The sequence below is a fragment of the Quercus lobata genome, chromosome 4, assembly GCF_001633185.2.
Source record: "Quercus lobata isolate SW786 chromosome 4, ValleyOak3.0 Primary Assembly, whole genome shotgun sequence".
In the NCBI taxonomy this organism is placed as follows: Eukaryota; Viridiplantae; Streptophyta; class Magnoliopsida; order Fagales; family Fagaceae; genus Quercus; species Quercus lobata.
Genome location: NC_044907.1, coordinates 25,903,352 through 25,925,877, shown reverse-complemented (window position 1 = coordinate 25,925,877; position 22,526 = coordinate 25,903,352). Strand labels below are relative to the sequence as shown.

General features: G+C 34.4%; 1 protein-coding gene across 1 annotated transcript; it reads left to right on the top strand.

The window, feature by feature from the left end:
• Positions 1–4,831: 4,831 nt before the first annotated feature.
• Positions 4,832–21,661, top strand: LOC115986477 (NAD-dependent malic enzyme 62 kDa isoform, mitochondrial). Its single transcript, XM_031109548.1, has 19 exons — positions 4,832–5,129; positions 5,240–5,336; positions 6,520–6,638; positions 8,828–8,995; positions 9,084–9,212; positions 9,445–9,505; positions 11,441–11,544; positions 11,655–11,738; positions 12,673–12,779; positions 13,403–13,514; positions 15,809–15,922; positions 16,683–16,748; positions 18,669–18,741; positions 18,877–18,963; positions 19,323–19,377; positions 19,457–19,528; positions 20,002–20,064; positions 20,181–20,295; positions 21,365–21,661. The coding sequence occupies exons 1-19, from the start codon at positions 4,938–4,940 to the stop codon at positions 21,437–21,439; spliced, it is 1,893 nt and encodes a 630-aa protein (XP_030965408.1). The 5' UTR covers positions 4,832–4,937; the 3' UTR covers positions 21,440–21,661.
• The last annotated feature ends 865 nt before the right edge of the window (positions 21,662–22,526 follow it).

Sequence of the window (22,526 nt, the reverse complement as noted above, 5' to 3'; positions counted from 1 at the left end):
GTGGGGATTCCAGAGTCCCTCCTATTTGCCTCCCATTCCCTCCTTTTTATACCCCCCTTTCCTCCTCTAACTTTTTAGATTCATTGCATTGCTCCTTGTCCCATCTGCCCATCCCTAAAGTTGTTGGGAGTGATTGTAAAGGCAGGGAGGCATGGTTATGTCAGGTACGGAGCACTGTAATAATGGCAGCTTTTCCTTAGATATTTCCATTCTTTCCGTTGTCCTTTTCTGTCTTAGTACTTACCCTATTTCATGGAATGACCCGGAGTGTCACTACCAGTCGAAGGCTACTCCCTTTGTCCTCGGCTACATCCATGGCCGAGGAGGGTTCTTCCCATGGCCGAGGAAGGGTTCTTCCTTGGACTGGGCCCTTGGCCCAATGTAGATATTGACATGGGCTTCTTGGTCTTTTACTCCCCACAATCTTTAATATTAAACTTAGATATGATCCATTTATATAATATTTACAAATATTTTGTACAACCTGTTTTATAAATTGTGGCTAAGTATATATTAAGTATCAATTCTTTTACTATCACACACTTTGTCACAATTTTTGTCACAATTGAATAACATGTGTGACTATGATTGGTAAACCATTACTTTCACATGAACCCTTATTAGACTTCTTATATCCCTAAATTAGACTTTTAAAAAAATGCTAGTTAGAAAAGGGAGATTTAAACTCTGGAGATCTTTGTTAAAAATATCAAAAAATGTTAAGTAGTTGAACTATAAAGGTCGAGGATGAGCTTGTGTCTAGTGTCTAATTCCACAGGACACGTTAAGATATAGACACGTGTCTGTATCTTAGTGTGTTTAGTGAAACTGGATATTGGACACAAGCCGTGTCCCAAAGGTAGCCACCTAAATTAGTCTTTTTAATACCCTTTTTCTTCCCCTCTCAAATTTTCACTAGGTTTTCCTAAAACACACACCATCTTTTTTGTTGCCCCCTCCTCCACCCACCACCCACCATCCAACCCACATTGGAACCCTATTATGGTAATGTCAATGATTGCCAAATTCTAGATGCTATCACAACTCAAAATCCACAAAATCTTTGACATTCCCAGCCTCAGTCACCTCCTCTCCCGTGACATCTTCATCACAAATATCAAAAGTTTCCAGAAAGGACTTGATTAGGTGGTAGAAGCATGAAAGGACATTAGAAATTATATTACATGGACAAATAAAAATGTTTAGGATAGAGTTGGCAACTTGCACAGGAGGTTCACTGCACAAAGACTAATACATAACTCAAAATATGTGTTTTCGAGTACACATCAAATACATCATGCGGGCCATCTAATCTAAAAAAAAAAACCTATACTGTGCACGGTTTAGCCAATCTAGTACGGCCCAGTTTACCAAATTGAGCGTTTGGATAAAAACACATTTGTATTTTTTGTGTGGATCTTGTGTACTGTTTACGAGACTTGTAAATATGAATTTTAATAATTTTTTTTAAAAAAATTAGGTCTCATGATACCATTCACACATTTAAAAATTATTTTGTTACAATATTTTCAGTTTTCAGTTTCCAACAATAAATAATATCTAAACAATGTAAAGTATGTACTTTTTTTTAAGCTTTAAAAAGTTTAACTCTTATCTTTTTTTTTTTTTGTTTGAGAACTTGTTTAACTCTATCACTCAGACCAAGAAAAAAAAAAAAAAAAAAAAAAAAAAAAAAAAAAAGGAGAGCAAGTGACAATTTAATGCTTTAAGTTGACCATCTAAATCTTCCATTAAATAAATAAAATAAAATAAAAACCTTGACCATATACTGATGATGGAGATTTATGTCATCTGATAGTAACTGACAAATGTGGATTGTGGACTTTTTTTTTTTCCCTATCATTGGGCCCTGTAATAATCTGGAATTTGGTCAAGTTTCCAGTTGTATTTTTGTGTCGGAAAGTTGTTCACTTGGGACCGGCTCCAGCCTCCCATAAATATTGTGGTTTTGTTTGTCAAATCACAGTCCTATTAGGTGTACATTTATTAATTTACTATTATTTTTCGGGTTTTAGTCTGTTCAACTTTTGAAGTATAAGGTCGTTAAATAAAATATTTATAATTTAAATTTTGTTCACATAACATAAAGAACAATCATTATGAAATAGATATTATATTAACATAGGTTCAAATTCAATCATAACTATAGAAATTATAAAAAAATGTGAACCTTTTTCTGTACATATATGTATATAGCTTAATTCAGAATTGATAATTTAACTAGACCTTATCATATATGATGCATGAACTTTTAATAATTTAACAAACATGTCTAGAGATGTTTGACTTTAGAGATAAAATACTAAATCAAATGTTATGTTTAAGGGCAAACCACAAGTAAGTAAAATTGTTTTCCACACTCTTAGAAAATCTCTAATTATCGTTTACCCAAAAAACAAAAAACTATAAGTACTTATTTCCTTAAAAAAATAGCAACCTACGTTCAAAATGGAACGTGTATACTGGAAATGAACATGGAATATTCTATTTACTTTTTTTTTCTTTAATCTCGAAGAACTATAATAATTTCTTAATGATTGATTTGCGGCTGATTTCTGCTAACGTGATGATTTCAAAGCCTGGGATCATTGAAAAGTCAGAAATAAAAATAGAAAGCTTACATTGTTATAAGCATTTTTTAGATTATCTTTATAAAGGGGAGCTTTCGATCTGTATTAAATAAGAACTGAGCTCTGTATTGTTCATCCTGAAAAAAAGTAGAAGAAATAAGTATTAAGCTGCATCCTTGTCCCGAGGTGGTGGTGGTGTTAATCAGAAAATAAGTATTAAATCATAGGCGGCTATGATAGGTGTTTTATAATGAAATATAGAATACCATAATTTGGCAAATCAGCTAGGTCCTTGAAAGGACTTCACATATGTATAATGCATTTTTCAAAAGTCAATTTTATTCAATTTATTGGAACTTGGAAGAGTGTAGAATCTGTAGATACTAGGAACTAGACAGTGAAGGAAGCATAGGCCCAGATCCACCAAGTGAACCCAAAATTTTTTAGCTTCTAGGTGGGGGCAGACATGGAGTACCTTGAAGGCCTACTTTAGTTTTTTTTAGAAGCAACTTGGTAAATTTATTAAGGATGTGGAAGAACATTTTTTGACCACACTGTGAAACCTATGACATAAATTACATGTCTAGCGAGGTTATAAGTTACGGAGTTATTTTGTTTATGAGCATGTGAAAAACTCTAATAGATTAAAGAGACCCTTCAAAAATCTTCACATCATAAATCAAAAGACCATAAGGAGCTAGAGAGCTTCAACATGTAAAGGGAATTTGAGAGCTTTAACAGCAACTAAGGCTTCTTGGTTACACTCTTTGCAAACACTGTTCTATTTACTGATGATTTTTTTGAAAATCCATTTGTTTTCCAGTATTTGGCTGTGATCTTAAAATGCTTAAAATTACTTCTAAAAACATTTTAAGACATTTGATTCGTACAGAAAATTAACATAGCTAATTTAACAAATCTAACATAATGAAGAGAAAATCCACAATACCAAACTTCTAACAAATTATAATCTTACAAAATTTAACAAAAAATGGATAGAAAATACATAACACCAACAACAATCCAGCCCATATCCAGTTGATCACCAAAAAAAAAAAAAATCTCATAATAATTTCAATATTTTCCCACACTTTAACAACAAATACTTTTCCATATCTAAATGTCACTAGATCCGATCAATTTAACCAATCTCATCATTTCAACACTACACAAATATGACTCATTAACATGAATTATCACCCCTTAAGTTTTTTTTTTTTTTTTTTTGGCTGTTCATGGATATGGCTTGTACAAGTGCATAGATGCACTGGATACAAACTTCATCCATTGTTAATAATTTGATAGTTGAGAGACGTAAAATTTTAATTTTAAAAGTCTTTGTTAAAAACATGGACATAGGAGATGCCAATTGAACTACAAAACTCAGTTTTGGACACTTACCTGTATTGTATCGTATCCAGTACATAGATACATTAGACACAAACTTTACCCATTGTTAAAAATTCGATAATTGAGAGAGAGGTAAGATTTGAATATTAAAAGTCCATAGTGAAAACATGAACACTAAAAATACCAATTGAACTACAAAACTTGTAAACCACCTTAAAAAAAGAAAAAAGAAAAAAAAAGGTGTGGATTCCACGTCTAAATAGTTCAGCACTCCCCATTCTTGTCCACAATTGGGCGGTTAGAAGCCCAATGAATGGGCCGAGAAAATTGTTACGCAGAGAGTCCAATAAGGAAAGAGAAGATTCTCTTCCCTTCCGTCAGCATCTTCCCATAAATTGATTACCAGCTATAATTCACTACTTTTTTTTTTTCTTTTTTTTTTTCAGATAATTCAACCGATAAACTTTCTAGTGTTTTTTTTTCAGATAATTGATTTTTGTGTTTTTTTTTCATCTTGTGGTACTTTCTAGTGTTTTTTTTTTTTTTTTTTAAAATTAACTTTTTAGTGTTTGAATAAAAAATTTAAGTTTAATCTCATTTACACTAAAAATTAATTTAATATCTTATTCTAATGTTAAAAAATTATCATAAAAAAATGTTCACCACAAGTTAAAACTTAAAAAAAAAAAAAAAACATATATTATTAACAGTGGGTGAACACTCCGCATTTGCCTAAAGTCAAAATCAACCAAAAAAAAGTCCCGACCCAACAAAAACACGGCCGCAATCACTTCAGTAAACTAGTAACAGACTGAAAAATAAAACGTACATATCCACTTTTCAATCATTCTCTTTTATTTACTTCTTTCTGCTACTGAAAAAACCAAACTAACTGTCAAAAAAAAGAAAAAACCAAACTAAAACTTTTCTTCTTTTCTTCTCCACTACTAGGGCACACACAGAATCTTCATCTTTCTCCACAGATTTCAAAAGAAAATGTCAAACTTTTCCAATCAGATCAGAGCCTCTTCAGCTCTAATCAAACGGCTTAAACACCACCACCACCACCGAAGTAGTAATCCGCTGCTGCTAATGCAATCCAGATCCTACACTACCAACGAGTGTCATCGTCCAGCCATCGTTCAAAAACGCAGCCTCGACATTCTCCATGATCCTTGGTTCAATAAAGTATAACAATTTTCCCTTTCTTTCAATTCACTTTTAATCAAATTCTTGACTTTTTTTTTTTGGTTGTTTTGTTAATTGAAATTGATTTGATTGTGAACAAAAAAAATTAGGGAACGGCGTTTTCAATGACGGAACGGGATCGGCTTGATCTTCGGGGACTTCTGCCTCCAAATGTCATGACTCCAGAGCAGCAAATTGAGCGCTACAGTAAGTACACACACACACACACACACACACATATATATTTATTTATTTATTTTTTGGTGAGTTACTGTTAAAATAGAAAGAAGAAAATGAAATGATGTAGATAGAACTGTAACAAGAGAATTAACGTGGTTTTAATCCGATTGTCACTTGTTTACAAACCTTGAAACAATTACACGATATTGCTATTTTAGGCGCATATTAATCGCATATGCAGTGTCTATGTGTAAGAGGAATATTATTAGAAAACGACGCCTATTTTGGGAGCCTGAAAGAGCGTTTTTAAACCCAAAATTCTATTTTGCAATAAGAGAAATGATATTGAGAAATAATATGTCTATAATATTTTCACAACATTTTTACAACAAATCCTGAGTAGTAGGTTGTTAGTGGAGGTTCTTTTTGGGGCAAAAAAGTAATCTTAATGTTAGACTCAAATTTGAACCAATAACAATTAACCACCTGTGATTTGTTGTGAAAATGTTGTAGACGTAGCATCTCTCTATTATAAGCCCTTATAGCTTTATTATGAACGCTCATTTTAAACACGAAACACAGTTTTGCAACGGCCTATAGAAACGCACCCGTCAGTTTCTTTAATTATTGATTGGTTTTGTATGTGCAAGAGGAATCGAGAATCAAATGAGCACTAGTTTGCTTCACTGTCTAGTGGGTAGAAATATCTGGTATTTTTTTGTGTTTGGGGGGTATCTTGGGTGATGCCTAGGAATGTGATTGAGATGCTAGAGTATTGACAAGGAAGATTTCACTGACATAAAGTCTCAAAGATTTGGAGGTATTTGTGTCATGTGGGGATTTTGGCGAGAGAGAGAAATAGAAGAATGGTTTGATGGAGTTGAGAGTTCTAATCATGCTATCAAACTGAGTTTATTGAGGTCCCTTTATGATTGGTGTGTCACGTGTGCCTTAAGTGGAATTCCCACGTTGGATTCTCTTGATTTTTTAGAGCACTTGGTTATATGATTGTAATACTTTATGAGCGGTCTGCTATGCATTCTGTGTGCTTTTGAATAAAATTATTTTTTACTTATATAAATAATGTTTACCCCACAGGTTTAGGGTGCTTTAATAAATTTATTACTCCTTTACTAAATTTCTCATTTTTCCAAGCTAGCATTTTTTTTTTGTTTCAGCAATATTTTTGCTGGTTTTTGTTAATTGACAGTGGTTGACTTGAAGAGGCTTGAAGTGCAAGCAAGAGATGGACCATCTGATCCAAATGCTCTGGCGAAATGGCGGATACTTAACCGGTTGCATGATAGGAATGAGGTTATGTACTATAAGGTGGGTTGAAAACTTTATTCCTTTATATCTACTCTATATTGACGTGCATATATCATTGGAAATTAGTGTTATAGTACTTCTTAATTAAGTGATTATCTAAAATAGTTGCTAAAATTGCCTGTGTGGAGTTGTTTTGATCTTTATACTTTAGTAACGAGTAGATGATTTGACTATTTTAGGTATAAGAAATGGAAGACTCCTTTTTTTTTTTTTTTTTTTTTTTTTTTTTTTTTTTTTTTTTATGGTGTGGTATAGAAGGAAATTTCATAAAATTCATTTAACATCCTGCAACTTTAGTTATTTGTTAGTCAGGCTTGCAGGTCAGTGTTGGTTGCATATCTGTTCAGTTTAAAAAGTTTTATGAATAATATCTTTTGCTGTAATTGTGTTACCATTTTCCACCTTGATTACTACTATTAACTCAGGTGTATGTCTCAAAAAGATGTCAATTTTATCTTCAATTTCAGGGTCCTTGGTCCTTGTTCTTTATCCTTTTTTATTCTGAGTTGATTCCACTCTTGTGGATATTGTACATGTTAATTAAGTTAATAACACAGAGAGTATAAGATTGGATAAGATAGAATGGTCGAGAGGAATATATGTGGCTGACCTGGTTTTCCTCTAGCCCCTCAAGCTCTCAGAAGGAACAGAAACCTCCAACAAAGATCCACCCCTAAGAAAATAGGTTTAAGCATAAGCAACCTAAATAGAGCCAAAAATTACCAAAATGATTCCATATAAACCTTATATCAGAAGCATTATTCCAAAGTTAGTGATTCAGAAATTTTGAATCTTAGGAACCAAACTAATCACTTTAGCAATTACCTCTACCAACAACTTACCAGCAGTAGTAAAAAAATTCTTAATGGCCAAGCCTACCTTGTCTTGTAAAATGCTCCTGGCGGTCCTGCAGAAGTGAGCACCATAGCCATTAGGATCAGGAGCTCTGAATCCATTCAAAGAAAACAGCACAGCTAAGCTCTTCATCTTAAATATAATGTGCATGCCCTAGATTATTCCCCATTTTTTTTCATGATAAAGAAATCCCCAAAGTTGTGGGTGGCACCTCCTCCCCACCTTGGACTTACAAGTTGTGTGTTCAAAAGTGGAAAACACACTTTTGGGTTATTGTCATTGAGTCATATTAAGGAAGGCAAGGGGGAAAAAGGAGAAATGTGATGAGGAAAGGAAGCGCAGCAGAGAGAGAGAGAGAGAGAGAGAGAGATTTTGAGGCAGGGTGCTATCCTCTACTGATATTGAATCCCTGTTTTGCCTGTGTATATTTTCTATACTTGAACGGTTTTCTTACAGAATAAAGACAGATTGTTTGATGCCCAAATAAAAAAAGTTTCTGAATTAAAAAAAAAAAAAAAATTAAAATACAAGAAAAAATTGATGTGGAAACTGCATTTAAGAGCCAAGCAGAATGCTGCAATCACTAATATGTGGCACACATGGGCTACAAAATTGGAAGGAAAGGAACTCTTTAGGTGTAAAACATGATATAATCTGCTGAGAGAAGCATGGTGCACACTCACATACCCACTTAATACCCCTTCTGCCTGCCTTGGTCCAATAGGTGTCATTTTTCCATGTTTAAAATCAAAAAGAACAATTTTTTCTTCACATTGAAACATAATAGTGATGCAATGAAGCCTAGTTCTACTGCCTTGTAAAACCTTCAAATAAGAACTTCAGTATGACATATTCTTTACCACTGTTATCACTTCCACCAGGCAACTATCATATGTTACTTCTTCCAAGATACTGGCATGCCATCACCATCACCATCATAATAGTGTGCACAGTGAACTTTCTTTTAATGAGGACATTTGTCTCTTCATTAGCTTTGCCCTTATATTGATTTTGGGTTTCTAAGGAATGATACTGGTGTGGACTTTGTCCTGTGTCAAATACTCTGCCATGTTTTCTCAAATGGCACTTCCACCCACAATATAGAATGGGGGCGGAGGGCGACGTCGTGGGTTCAATACCCATTGGGTAGGTGTGTGACTTAACCATTAACAATAAATCATATTCATGCTACCGCACTTCCATCAAAATATTGACCTTATGTTATTGTTTGCATTTCCTGCTGTTTGGGGTGGTTGCAAACATTCTATACAGCTAATCTTATGGATTTCATTGTTTAACAGTTAAAGTCACAACTTCATTTCTGAAATGGACAGGTTTTGATCAACAACATTGAGGAATATGCGCCTATTGTTTATACTCCAACTGTAGGTTTGGTTTGCCAGAATTACAGTGGCTTGTTTCGAAGGCCTAGGGGAATGTATTTCAGTGCGGAAGATCGTGGAGAAATGATGTCTATGGTTTATAACTGGCCAGCTGATCAGGTTTTCTGTTATTGACATTGAGAATCATTATTATTAATTATTGATTTATTTTAATTTCCTGATAAGTAATAAAAAACTTGGTCTGCAGGTTGATATGATTGTTGTCACGGATGGAAGCAGAATACTGGGTCTAGGAGACCTTGGAGTTCAAGGAATTGGAATTGCGATTGGGAAGCTGGATCTATATGTTGCTGCGGCAGGGATAAACCCTCAAAGGGTATTTCTTGGTTTATGTATCATATCTTTCTATTGCGATAGTTTTATGCATTTATATGAATATACGCATCCAAAAACACATGCAAAAAAGTAGACTTTCTTGAGTATTATTGTGAATGATGTTGTCAAATATGCATAAACAAAACTTTGATGCATGAATAATAAAAATTTTAAATTAACAACTCAACTCAACTTAGCCTTAATCCCAACTAATTGATTTTACCCTGCTATAGGTACTTCCTGTCATGATTGATGTGGGAACTAACAACGAGAAGCTGCTGGAAGACCCCTTGTGTAGGTTCTTCTTCATTCATTTGTGGTGATGATGTTGCACCTTTTTTTTCGTCATTGCAATTCATTCTCAAATGTGAAGCTTGGTGGGTGAGCTGTGGTAGATTTGAAAGTCCATGCTGCCTTGCATAATAGCTCATGTGTTTTTGGTTCAAAATTTAAACTATAGAATCTTTTGCTGTTAGCTGAATGTTGGCATTGGTGGGTTGATCTACTATTGTCTCTCACATGAGACCTATTCACCCACATCATATTGGCTGGCATTTTTTTTCTTCATGCCTCATAGCATGGACATTTTAATTAGGCTAAAATGCAAAACCCACCCCCTATGTTTCACCGTAATTCATTTTAGTCCTCTAAGTTTCAAGGTTATTCAAGGCTTCTCCATGAACTTCTGTTAAATGTTGCGGATAATTGTTCAAATTTTTAATTTTTTTCTTCAAATTTTTTAAATTAAAAAAATTCAATTAATCATTGAAAAATATTTTCCAGAATTTAAATGAAGGCGATGGAGAGGCCTTAATTGAATAAATTTGAAACTTAGAGGACTTAAATGAATGAAAGCAAAGTTAGAAGACTGAAATGAATTTTGGTGAAACTTAGAGGGTGAGCTTTGCATTTTAGCCTTTTAATTATGTCTATGAATCTTGCACCCTGTTTTTGCTCAGTTACATTCCCTATATTTGCCCTTTTTATTCAATAATGCCAAATTGGAGCTCAGGCTTTGAAGATGATGTATTCTATACTGCTTGAAAATGCCATGGATTGGGAAGCTTCAGTGAAGTCATTATTATAGAGACAAGAGGAGGGGATGGAATGTGATGGATAGGGAAGCTTCAATGAAGTCATTATTATAGAGACAAGAAGAGGGGATGGAATGTGAGGGTCGTGGGGGATTTTAATGATTGGGAGTTAGAAGGGGTGGCTTTATTCCTCCAACTGCTAGAATCTCATATGTTCCCATTAGGGAGGGGGGAGATTAGATGAGGTGGAAGTTGAAGAGTGGTGGGGATTTTAGTGTTTGATCTTCTTATGAGGCGTTACGGGGCTCACCCCGTGTTCCTTTGGAGGGCCATATGGGGAGCTAAGGCTCCTCAAAGAGTTTCCTTCTTTGTATGGATAGCAGCATGGGGAAAATCCTTACTTGAGGGTGGAGATCAGATGAGGTGGAAGTTGAAGAGGAGTGAGGATTTTAGTGTTCGATCTTCTTATGGGCATTATGGGGCTCATCCCTTGTGTCTTTCCTTTGTAGGGCCATATGGGGGGCTAAGGCTCCTCAAAGAGTTTCCTTTTTGTGTTGACAGCAACTTGGGGGAAAATCCTTACTTGTGAGAACCTTCCCAAGGGGGAATTTCCAATTGTGAGTTGGTGGTGGATGTGCTGATGTAGTGGGGAGATGGTGGACCATCTTCTGTTACATTTGTAGTGTGGCATTTGAGTTGTGGAGTTTTGTTTTTAGATCATTTGGAATTCAATTGGTATTACCGGGCAAGGTTGTTGAGCTATTATGTGGGTGGTGGATTTGGGGAGGGAAAGAAATCTAGAATCTTGTTCCTTTATGTTTGTTGTGGACTATATGGCGGGAAAGAAACTGACGAACTTTTGAAGATGTGGAAACCACGAGGAGTCAATTGCTAGCAACCTTTACTAGCTCCTTATATGAGTGGTCTTATGCATTGGGTTCTACAGATAGTAAATTCCATTGAGTCATTCATTGAGTCATTACCTTTGTAGATAATATTTTTCATTTTATTTCTTTATGCTTCTTCATGTCATTTTTTACATATATTATAAAATTATTCTTGCCTATAAAAAAAATCATCTAAAAAGTTGTATTTACTTTCATTATTATTATTATTATTTTATTTTAAATTTTTATTGTCTACTTGAATGCACAAGTCCCACTTAAAAATAAAATTTTTTATTTTTGATTATCAGATTTGGGACTGCAAGAAAACCGTCTTGATGGTGATGAGTATGTTGCTGTCATTGATGAATTCATGGAGGCAGTGTTTACTCGATGGCCGAATGTGATTGTGCAGGTAATTCAAATGTTGCGTATGCTAATTTAATCACTAGTAGTTGGAATGCATGATGACATTTCTTTTATTATTATCAAAGGATGAGATAAAAGACACTTGGGTTTGTGCAGTTTGAAGATTTCCAAAGCAAGTGGGCCTTTAAGTTGTTGCAGCGTTATAGAAATACATACAGAATGTTTAATGATGATGTCCAGGTAATTAAATTCTTGGTTATATCAAAGCATCTCATTATTTTTACTCACAGCAATATCCACCTACATAAATTTAATCTTTCTCAACCTCTCATGTCACATATCCACCTTCATAAATTTAATCTTTCTCAGCCATTCATGATAATGACAACATTTCTGTTGCTTAATGTTTTAAGCTTTGCTGATAAAACCTATTATGAATACTAATGGTACCATGCATCTATGAAACTTATGGTCAACATAGCACAGCATTCTTATATGTTAATATTGTTGCTGGTATTTATGTGATCATATACGTCGCGAAGATAATTGTTTCTGTACAATTGTACTAATTTCTAATGCTAGAAACATCCTTTTGGGACTCACCATGCCATCTTGCGTCAATTAAAATTGAGTTCTACGTACTTGAATTATTCAGTAAATACTTCATCAGAAAGAAAAAAGAGCTATTGGGAACTGATTGTCAAACATGGCTTTTAAGCTCCAGTCATTTTACAAGACCAATACTTACACTTAGGGTAGAAAAATGCATATCAGCAATAAGGGATTGGTAATCAATAACATGTCTGGCACAAAAACGAGCATGTAAACTTTAGCATGTACAAAAGCCAGAAGATGAACTGGTACAAGCATCTGTATGTCAAGGAGGTAAAGTTAGTTAATATCTCTTATTATAATCTTTCTTCTATGTCATTTGTATCAATTTTTTAACCATGGCATGAATCTCTTTGTGATTATAGTGAGTGGTGTTTGTATGTTTGCCTCTGTACCTTTTGTGGATATTGTTTTCTATTGTTTCATTGATGAGTATATGCTTTTACGAATTTAAAGATCTGAGATATAAGACATAGACCACGTTAATTTGTATTAGATTTCAACATTTAGGAATATGAATGTCAATTACTACTGGCATGCTTTGAATTCATTCGTCTTACAGGGAACTGCAGGAGTTGCTATTGCTGGACTTTTAGGAGCTGTTAGAGCACAAGGAAGGCCAATGATAGACTTTCCAAAGCAAAAGATTGTCGTTGCTGGTGCTGGAAGGTTAGGCTTTTCATTTATATAAAGGAGAAGAATTTATATATATATTTTTTATTTTTTTATTCTTTTTTTGGGGGGGTTGAAGAAGAAATGGTTATGGAACATAATCCCAATAATAAATTTTTTGCCCTGGGAAATCAGACTCTACTTAATACCATTTGGAAGTTTAGAATGTGCTACTCAAAGAATTACACTCAGATGAGAGCAAGAAGATTAATTTTAGTTTTACTTGTTAAAAAAAAAAAAGGAAGATATATTTTATCTCAAGAGAACAATTCAATCTTTAGATATAATATAATCTGCGCCTCAAAGACATGCACAAAATCCATAACTGAATTCAGGATATTTAAATGGAGCAGCCGTATAGAAAAGGTGATCTCAGCAGGTTTGTGATGTTCATTTTGTGTGGGTTTGTTTACCATGGTGTTCTCTTCATACACCAATAATCTTGCAACCTGTTGATTGCATTGTTGGGAGGCTTTTTCAGTTGTGCCAATGCTTCTCAAGGATTTAGTTCATCTGCAAATAATGTTGTGACCCAACAGTAAAGTTCCTGCATGTTTAGCACAAAATATCAACTTTAAGGTTTTCTTTGCTTATTTATTTATTTATTTTACCGCTTGCAGTGCAGGAATAGGGGTTCTTAACACTGCAAGAAAAACAATGGCAAGGATGTTAGGAAATAATGAGCATGCTTTTGACAGTGCTCAGCGTCAATTCTGGGTAGTTGACGCCAAGGTCAGTAGTCATGCTTCCAAATTCTGTTTCCAACTGTGCTATAAGGTCACAAGTGGCTGTACCATCTGTGATATGGAATTTCTATAATCTAAAATTGTGGATGAATTTTTAAGTTATGGATTGGATACTTTGGATCATTGATATTACACTATGAAAGACCCCTACTTGCAGATTTGTTCTTTTATATCACTAAATGCCCTTGACCAGTATGTAAAATGATTTCCATTGGTATCAATGTGTTACAGAGTATTATTTATCATGCCAAGCTTTACTTCTATAGCCTCATGGTGTTTAAGAGGTTCTTAATTCTAGTTAATGGTAGCCCTGCTGATTTTTTCTCAAGTTCCAAGGGACTAAGATAAGAAGACCTGCTGTCTCTGCTCATGTTTATTTTGGATATGGAGGTTCGCAGTGGAATGATAGATCAGACAGATGTTGCTTTTTATGATGGATGGGAGGAACAGGGGTTCTTTGACTGTTTCTCACCTGTTATTTATTGATGATACCACAATTTATTTGTGATCCAAATTGGCGTACATCAGATTCTTGCAGTGTTTTTACATACTTTGAGGCATCAGCAAGTTTGAGGGTGAGCCTAAGAGTGAGATGGTACTCTGAGGGGGCAGTACTGGAGGTGGAAGCTTTATCTACAGTGTTACACTTAGGTGAGTTCACTGCAGTTGACTTATTTGGGTTTGCTGTTGGGATCTTCATTTAGAGCTCATAGTGCATGAAATGGCATTGGGAAAAGGGAGAAGAGACTAGTAGGGTGGAAGAAACTATATCTCTCTAAAAAGGGGGGAGGGGGGGTCGAATTACTTTGATCAAGAGCTCTTTGTTGAACTTGCCAATTTACTTAGTGATAGCAGCAAACTTTGGCATTGGCAGCGAGAGTTAAAATTAGGGCTTTGATACCATATTGTCTCGGGAAGTGTGTTTTGGAATTTCAAAGTTAATTACCCTGACACACATAAATATTATTTATATATGAGTGATTACATTGATATTATTATTTGGCCCCTAACTTAATAGAAACTCATAACATGTCTCTTTTCACAATGCCTATGAATGTCGTTAATCTTATGAAAAAATCACACCAGGGGTTTTTTTGGGGGGGTGGGAGGGAGGGGTGGAAAATACCCAAATTTGCCAAAAGCTTTGTAGCTTAACTAGTTGGAATCTCCTACGGTTTCCAATGGAAACTTCTAGGGTTCAAATACCCCCTCCCCTGTTGTAACTATCAAAAGTATGTTCTCTGCTGTATAAAGTTGGGTTGGGGATTTAAAAATTGAGCTTGTTTAAAAAGGCATTGTTAGGGAAGTGGGTATGGAGGTTCACTAAGGAGAATGAGTATTTATGGAAGCGACTGGTGTCAGTAAAATATGGCAAAGGGGATTGAACGTCTAATACACGGTGGGAGTTTGGAAGACCATAAAAGCTGGGTGGTATTCGTTATTTGTTAGATATCAAGTAGGGGATGGTAGCAGAGTTGAATTTTGGCATATCTTTGGTGCACTAATAGTACCCTGGAAGTTAAACAAAAATGAATTCTTTAGTGTGCATTCGTAATATGAGGCCTTAAGAGGGAATGGTACATTGGGTTTGCCTTGGAGGGCAATATGGAGGGTAAAGGCTACATTGAGAGTGGCATTTTGTGGGTGGACAGCTTCTCAGGTGAGGATTCTAACAATAGACAATCTTATAAAACGGAAGATGTTGTTGTGAACCAATGTGTTATTTACAAATAGGATGGAGAGTCTGTGGATCAATTGCTTCTGCATTGCCCAATAATGAGGGAGTTAAAAGAATTTTAGTTTTGATGCATCTGGAGTCAAGTGGGTGATGCCTAAAGTTGTATGAGGAGTGTTTCGATACAGGCACTGAAGACCTATTTCTTTTAGAGATAGGGTAAGGAATATGGCTCCCTTGTGTTTTGATGTGGCACATTTGGAGGGAATGAACTAAGAGGACTTTTGAGAGGCTAGAATTGAATATTGAGTGGTTAAAAGACCAAATTGTTGTGTCCTTATTATATTGGGATGTCTTTAGATGGGCGGAGGCCTTTGAATTCATTTGATTGTATTGACTTATTGTATTGTTGATGTGAAGGGTTTTCAATGAGTATAGAACCGGTATACTCCATGCTGCCCCCTAGTTATGTATCTGTAGTTCAATACAATTGGTTTTACTTATATGAAAAAAAGAGGCCTCCTTTCTTGTAATGCTGGTCTTTATCCTCACTCATTAATATTGGCTGGATATGATAATTAGACTTTGTATTTTGTCTTGTCCAGGGTCTGATAACAGAAGATCGTGAAAACATTGATCCAGATGCACTTCCGTTTGCAAGGAAGGTCAATGAAATTAATCGCCAGGAATTATGGGAAGGCGCAAGTCTTGTGGAAGTGGTTTGTGAAATTCTCACTTAGTTCTAATTAGTGAATTTATTTTATTTTATTTTATATATATACTTATCTCCGGTATTTGATTGTAATGCTATTATGTGCTCTATATACAAATTTGCTTTGTTCTTTTGGTATATATTTTGCTTGTGTTAGGTTATTGAAAATTGATTGATGTAACTGGATTTGAGACCTAGCCTTCCCCATATGTATATATATTTCTTTGCCAAGCACCAAGCTTTCCTGGTAATGAGGGATTCTGAAGCTATTCACTCAATGGGAAAGCAGCAATACAGAAGCTCTCTCTCTCTCTCTCTCACTCACTCTTGTGCTCACCTAATTTTCACCTCCTACAAAAATAAGAGGCATATGAGGGAATTAAATAACAATAAAGCTGAGGTTTGTAAGAGTTTAATCAGGAAAAAAATTGAGATTGGTAATTTAAGCTGATATTACTTATTATCAAGAACTGTTATTATTCTTCTGATAAACAAGTTTTATTGTTGTTACTTGTGCATTTCGATTAGATTCTTTTTGCAGCTTATGTGCAACTTTTTAAAGCCTCAATTTTTTCTAGGTACAACTGTACTTTTGCCAAATAAGCAAATCAAAACCAACTCTCAAGTATGATACACATGCGTAAATTAAAAGGGAAAGAATGTCATTTTGAATTGGGAATATTGTCTAATTGCAGAACATTTAAACTGTCTGCCTTATCATTGTTTACCACAGTACTGATCCATCTTGCCTAATCTTTGCTAATCAGGTACAGAAAGTGAAGCCTGATGTGCTTCTTGGATTGTCTGCAGTTGGGGGTTTGTTCTCAAAAGAGGTACCTAGAAAGGATTCATATTGTTCATTAATGAAAGTTTTGTCCTGTTTTTATTAGACTATTATATTAATGTATGAAACTCTTTGGGTATATATACCCTTTCTTGATCCTGCTTTAGAGATTATTATCCATTTTGGGAGTGGTTAGTAAATGTTATAGAGTTTGGCCTTTCTTGTCATTGTGACTGTGTGCTTATGTTTTTTAACTATGAACTTGCAAAAAGATTTAGGCTTAGTACATGCCAAGTCTGCTCCTCTATATGAAAAATTTTAAAGTGTAGAATATTCCTGTGTATTTGGGATAGACCATAAAGTTTCAAGCTTTAAGGAGTAGAGTTTAATTTTTGTTTGAGTTTAAGAAAACTGTCCAATTGTAAATATCGTAAAAAAAAGTTATCATCATATTCTTAATTCTTGGGTTTACCTATTAAATATAATAGTTTATTGATGAAAAAAGAGGATAGGCAAAGTTTCAATTTTGGGGAAGATGTTTCATTTGTAAATTCAATATTTACCTTTTTGCTTCTTTCCATCTTGAGGATTTAATTCTCAAGATTAAATTAAATGAACTACTATTTTTAAAGTTTTACCCCTAAAAAACTACTCTTTTAAACCATAAAAAATGTTATGATGCATAGTCCTTGATGAAATATTAAAAAGAAAGAAAATATAGCTAATCTATCAGTTTAAGAAGCCCTAGCTATTCTATCAGTTTAAGAAGCCCCTCGTATGCTATAGCCACGAACTATTTTACAACATTTTTACAAACTATTGATGTGGCAAGTTTTTATTAGTTCTAATAGGGTCCATTACTAACATCACATTTATGTTTACCAATAATTATTTGAAAATTACTATAATAAAAATGTTGTGAAATAGTTTGTGTCTGTAGTATTACTTAATTCTAAGAGATACTTATATAAATTAATATGTAAATAAATAATTTAACATCATGTTATGCTAATTTTTAGTTTAAAAGATTAAAAATAAATGATAAAGGGCATAGAATATGTCAAAAATAAGAAAACATTGTGCTTCCTAGGTTCTAAATGGAGTTGGATTGGATTCTTCTTAGTTTGATTTCCCACATTAGTTACTAGATTATTCTTGTTCCTGACTTTTAGTTGCCATTTGAGGTGGCTGGAGACCATTGATGATGTATACTGCAAGTCCTGGAAAAAAATTTAAAAGATACATCTATGCTTTTACTCTTAGGCTCTTAGCTTCTTTTGTGTTGCATGAAATAGAAGCTGTTTGATCTGTTTTTTTATGAGAAGGTTGTACAGAATTTATCTAGCCCAATTATTTTTATGATGCAATTCGTAAAATGAAACTTTGTGGGTAAAATATGACCATGCATGTTGCCCTCATAAAGCTTGGGCACATGGTAGTGAAAGCAGTTATCTAGGAGGCAAATGCTAAGTTTGGGAAGATATTTTCATTTTATATTTTCAATGGTATCTTGTCAAGTGCGTCTGTTAATCGTATTATGTAAACGGTATTTTGTTAGCCAAGTACCTTAAAAACTTTTACTAACACTTTGTCCGGGTTGAGAGAAGATGGAGAAAAAGTAAAGATGGGGGAGGGAAAAGGCAGGGAGGATAAGAAAAATCCTTTGTTTGGCTGGAGAGAAATGGAGTGAGGAAAAGGAAAATTGATGGATTGTTTTTAATTGGGCTCACATTTTTCTTTCTTCCCAAATTGGAAAGAAATGAGAGGAAAGAGAGTTTGTGCAGGGGTATCCACATTAGGTTTCTTTTTTCCTTTCCTTTCTTCTTTGTGAACCAAACACTTTAAAGGAAAAGTACTCTCCTTTCCTTACCTCTATACTCTTCCCTCCCACTCCATTTTGCCAAACATGGTGTAAGTTTCTGACAACTGACTTTTTCCTGCAAAATTTGATATGATGCATTCATTTCAGGTATTAGAGGCCCTTAAAGGTTCAACTTCAACAAGACCGGCCATATTTGCAATGTCAAATCCTACGAATAATGGTATAGATCTTTCATTTTCTTCCCTTTTTACAGTAGATAATTATTTTATGGTAATTCACATTTGTTCACAACTTTGACCATTACTTATTTGACTTATATTATTTTTTTATTTTTTTATTTTTTTTTTTTGGACAGCTGAATGCACTCCTGAGGAAGCATATTCCAGTTTGGGTGAAAATATAATATTTGCAAGTGGAAGCCCATTCAAAGACGTGGATCTTGGTATGTATTAAGGCCATTACATTTGACTGTGTTCTACTTTCATTTAATTAGTATAGTCTTACTTCAAGGTCTCTTCATGAGATTGTAATTGTTACTGAAAAATCAGATTACATGCGTAGTAATTGGAAGTGCAGAAATTGTTATTAGTTATGATATGTTTAATTTAGAACACGTTAGTAAAAATGCACCAGTTGTTACTCGTGAAACTGTTAAATTCGCTTATTATTTCTTAGATGGATGAAGAGCGTCTGTGGCTTACATGCTAATTTTGAATCTTTGATAGGGGACTTAAAACAGAAATTTCTCTTCAAAATACTTTTATATGATGCAAGAGCCTTAACTACTTTTGACTTCCACAGGAAATGATCGTATTGGCCACTGCAACCAGGGAAACAACATGTACCTCTTTCCAGGGTTAGTTTTATCTAGGGAGATCCAAGCTTGAGTTTCACTAAGTTAACTTTCCATATTAATAACTAGACTGTTTATGCAGCATTGGGCTTGGTACTCTTCTATCTGGCTCCAGGATTATTACTGATGGCATGTTACAGGCTGCAGCTGAGTGGTACTTTATCATATCTCCTTACTCACTGAATTGATATCTTTAGGATGAAAGTTCTAAGCCACTTGAGAATTATACGCCACCAAAACAATGTCTACACCCCTGCCTGCCATCCTCCCAAATATCCTTTAAAGGAAAAAAAAAATAGTAATGTTATCATATGTCATTAATTTTGTTATTTTATATTATAAATTACTTGCAGGCTTGAATAAATGTAATAGTCTAATTCATGATTGGTAATCTATGCATCATAATTACCAGCTCTTGTAGCCAACTGGCACCTCTCCCCCTTATATAAATGGAGGTCTTGGGTTTAACCTTTGCAAGAATTGGGATTTGGGAAGTGGGGAGAGGGTCTCCAACAAAACTAATTCAATCTTGTAGATTTTTTTTTTTTTTTTTTCCTCTTTCCAGTGTCTAATAACTTTCCTTAGCCTCTGATATTGTTTATTCTCTAAATCAATTGCAATATACAGCCTTGCTGCATATATGACTGAAGAGGAGGTTCTCAAAGGGGTTATATTCCCGTCAATATCTAGGTTTGTAATTTAACCATTCCCTTTCATTTTCTGTTTATTTATTACTTATATGAGGCAGTTAGGCAGATTTTATTTCTAGTCTGGTGCATTTCTGATGACCTAAACCATGTTTGCAGTATAAGAGATATTACAAAGGAAGTAGCTGCAGCTGTGGTGAAGGAAGCTATAGAAGAGGATGTAGCAGAAGGATACCGAGGCATGGATGCCCGAGAATTACGGAAATTTAGTCAGGTATATTTCTGCTGATCATAAATCTTGCAACTATAATATGATCCGAACTTGTTGGATGATACCGACTCGAATCTTGCTTGTTACTTTTGATGTCCTGGTTCGCCTTGCATGAATGCCCATAGATACAGAGGAGCAAGTTCAGCATTTTCAACCAATGAAAAAAAGAAAAGAAAAAGGGATGTATAGCATTTTTAGCTTTCTATGTAAGATATCAAGTTAGCATCAACATAAAGAATTTAGTTCAACATATTGTCTGCAACATGTGGTCAATTAAGTTTTTATCATTTGATGGGATTACTTTTTGCTTAGCCTCCAGCCATATTCCAATGTGTTTAATTGAGTTTGGTATTTGACTTTAGAATTTTGGAAGTCTAATTTTCAAAGGAGATATCCCACAAAGATTTGTTTCCCTCTAAGATACTATCCAAACACACACATTATGCCTTAGATTTTGGCAATTTCCACAACAATAAACGAAATTAAAAAGCAAAACAACAACAGAGAACATCTATCTGGAAAGTGAAAATGCTGGGAGTCTTTGTGGGCTTTTAGCAGGTTTTGTTAAATGGCAAAGGATTGGGAAAATGGCTTTAGTGTAGAGAACAAGAACAAGAACAAGAGATTATTCCATCATGAATGTTGATGAGACCAAAGCAAATGGCCTTAGCATAACAAGCCACTCATGGGCTACACATTACTTGGTGCTGAGGACATGCTCAAAGGGCGGGGATTACTCAAAATTCTTATATTCTGTCTTGTACTCTAAAATACGTGGTTTAATATTTGGCTTATTGACTAATCTTGTATGTAAGGAGTGGGCGTATACATGGTAAGCTGTCATGATAGGCCCCTCTTGGCCATCAATAGGCACTTCTGTGTGTCTAGCCGCAGTTCATAAAAGGTTGATGTCAGGATAAATATTTGATAGTGTAGAAGTCTTGGACCTCCAATATATGGTTTTTAAAAATAGCTACAGTTTATAAACTTTGAACATCTTTGAATTTAGGGCCTGTTTGTAGTTTCAGAACTTTAAATTTTATGATAATATAACTGCATGTCTGTTTTGCAGGAAGAGATTGAAGAATTTGTGAAGAACAACATGTGGAATCCAGATTACCCAACATTGGTTTACCGGAACGACTAACCTCCTACCAAAGCCCCCCATACCCCATACCCTCACAAGAACTGAACAACAGCATTGTTGTATGTAATAGTATTTTTTTTTTTCTTAATTTATATGTAAATGGCAAAATGCTCCTTAATTATGTTTGGGATGCATGCATGCAGTTCTTTAATTGTGTATTATTGAAGTAACCAAACCAAATTTACTGAAATAGTTTACAAAGAAATCTTCATTTCCAAAACACTATGTTTGCGATGGTGTTAGCTGGGAGCCTGGGTTGCGCGATGTACATGGAAGAACTGCATAGGATGATAACTGTTTAAACTGGAAGGCAAACTGTAAACGAATCCCTTCAAACAAGAAAAAGTGCAGGCTGAGCTCGTTGTCTACTTGATTGCCAGTTACAAACAGGTTGGTAAGTCTCAGTCATCTTGTAAGAGATCTGTCTAAGAAGATTTGACGGAACAAAGAGGGTTACCTTAATCTTGTTTTGTATGTTCACTGTTTTGTTTCGAGATGTTCTAAAATATTGTTCACTAAGTTAATAGATAAATTTCATAATTTCCTTTCATTTTCTTCATCTGAAAGTCAATATTCCCTTTCTATCCATTTGCTTTATTTAAATTTAAAATAACGAAGAATTAGTTATGGAAATTGATAAACTTTTTTACAAGACAATACATTTAAATGATTTTCTATTAAAAGTTGGATTTTTTCAGAGGTGAACAAAGTAAAATAAGACCGGGAGAGTTTTTATTTTCTTGGTGAAGGGATTAAATTAATGGGTTAGAACTTTAGAATAATTTTTATTTTTAAAGTTAAAAAAAACAAAAACAAAAAAAACACGATTAATCTTACTGTTTCAACCAAGAAATAAAAAAGACATTATAATTTGATGACAAAAAATTATTATAATTTTAAGAGAGAAGAAAAAGTTTTCAAAAGATTGTAGGTTGTCTCAAATGATAATAATTTTTTGTCCTCAAATTTTAATGTCTTTTTTTAGGGCAAAATGGAGGAAAGGATGTCATCAAACTTTATAGGGATGAGGAAGAAAGCAGTGGAATATTTCCTTCATTTTGTTTGGATGATTATTAGGAAAGGAAAA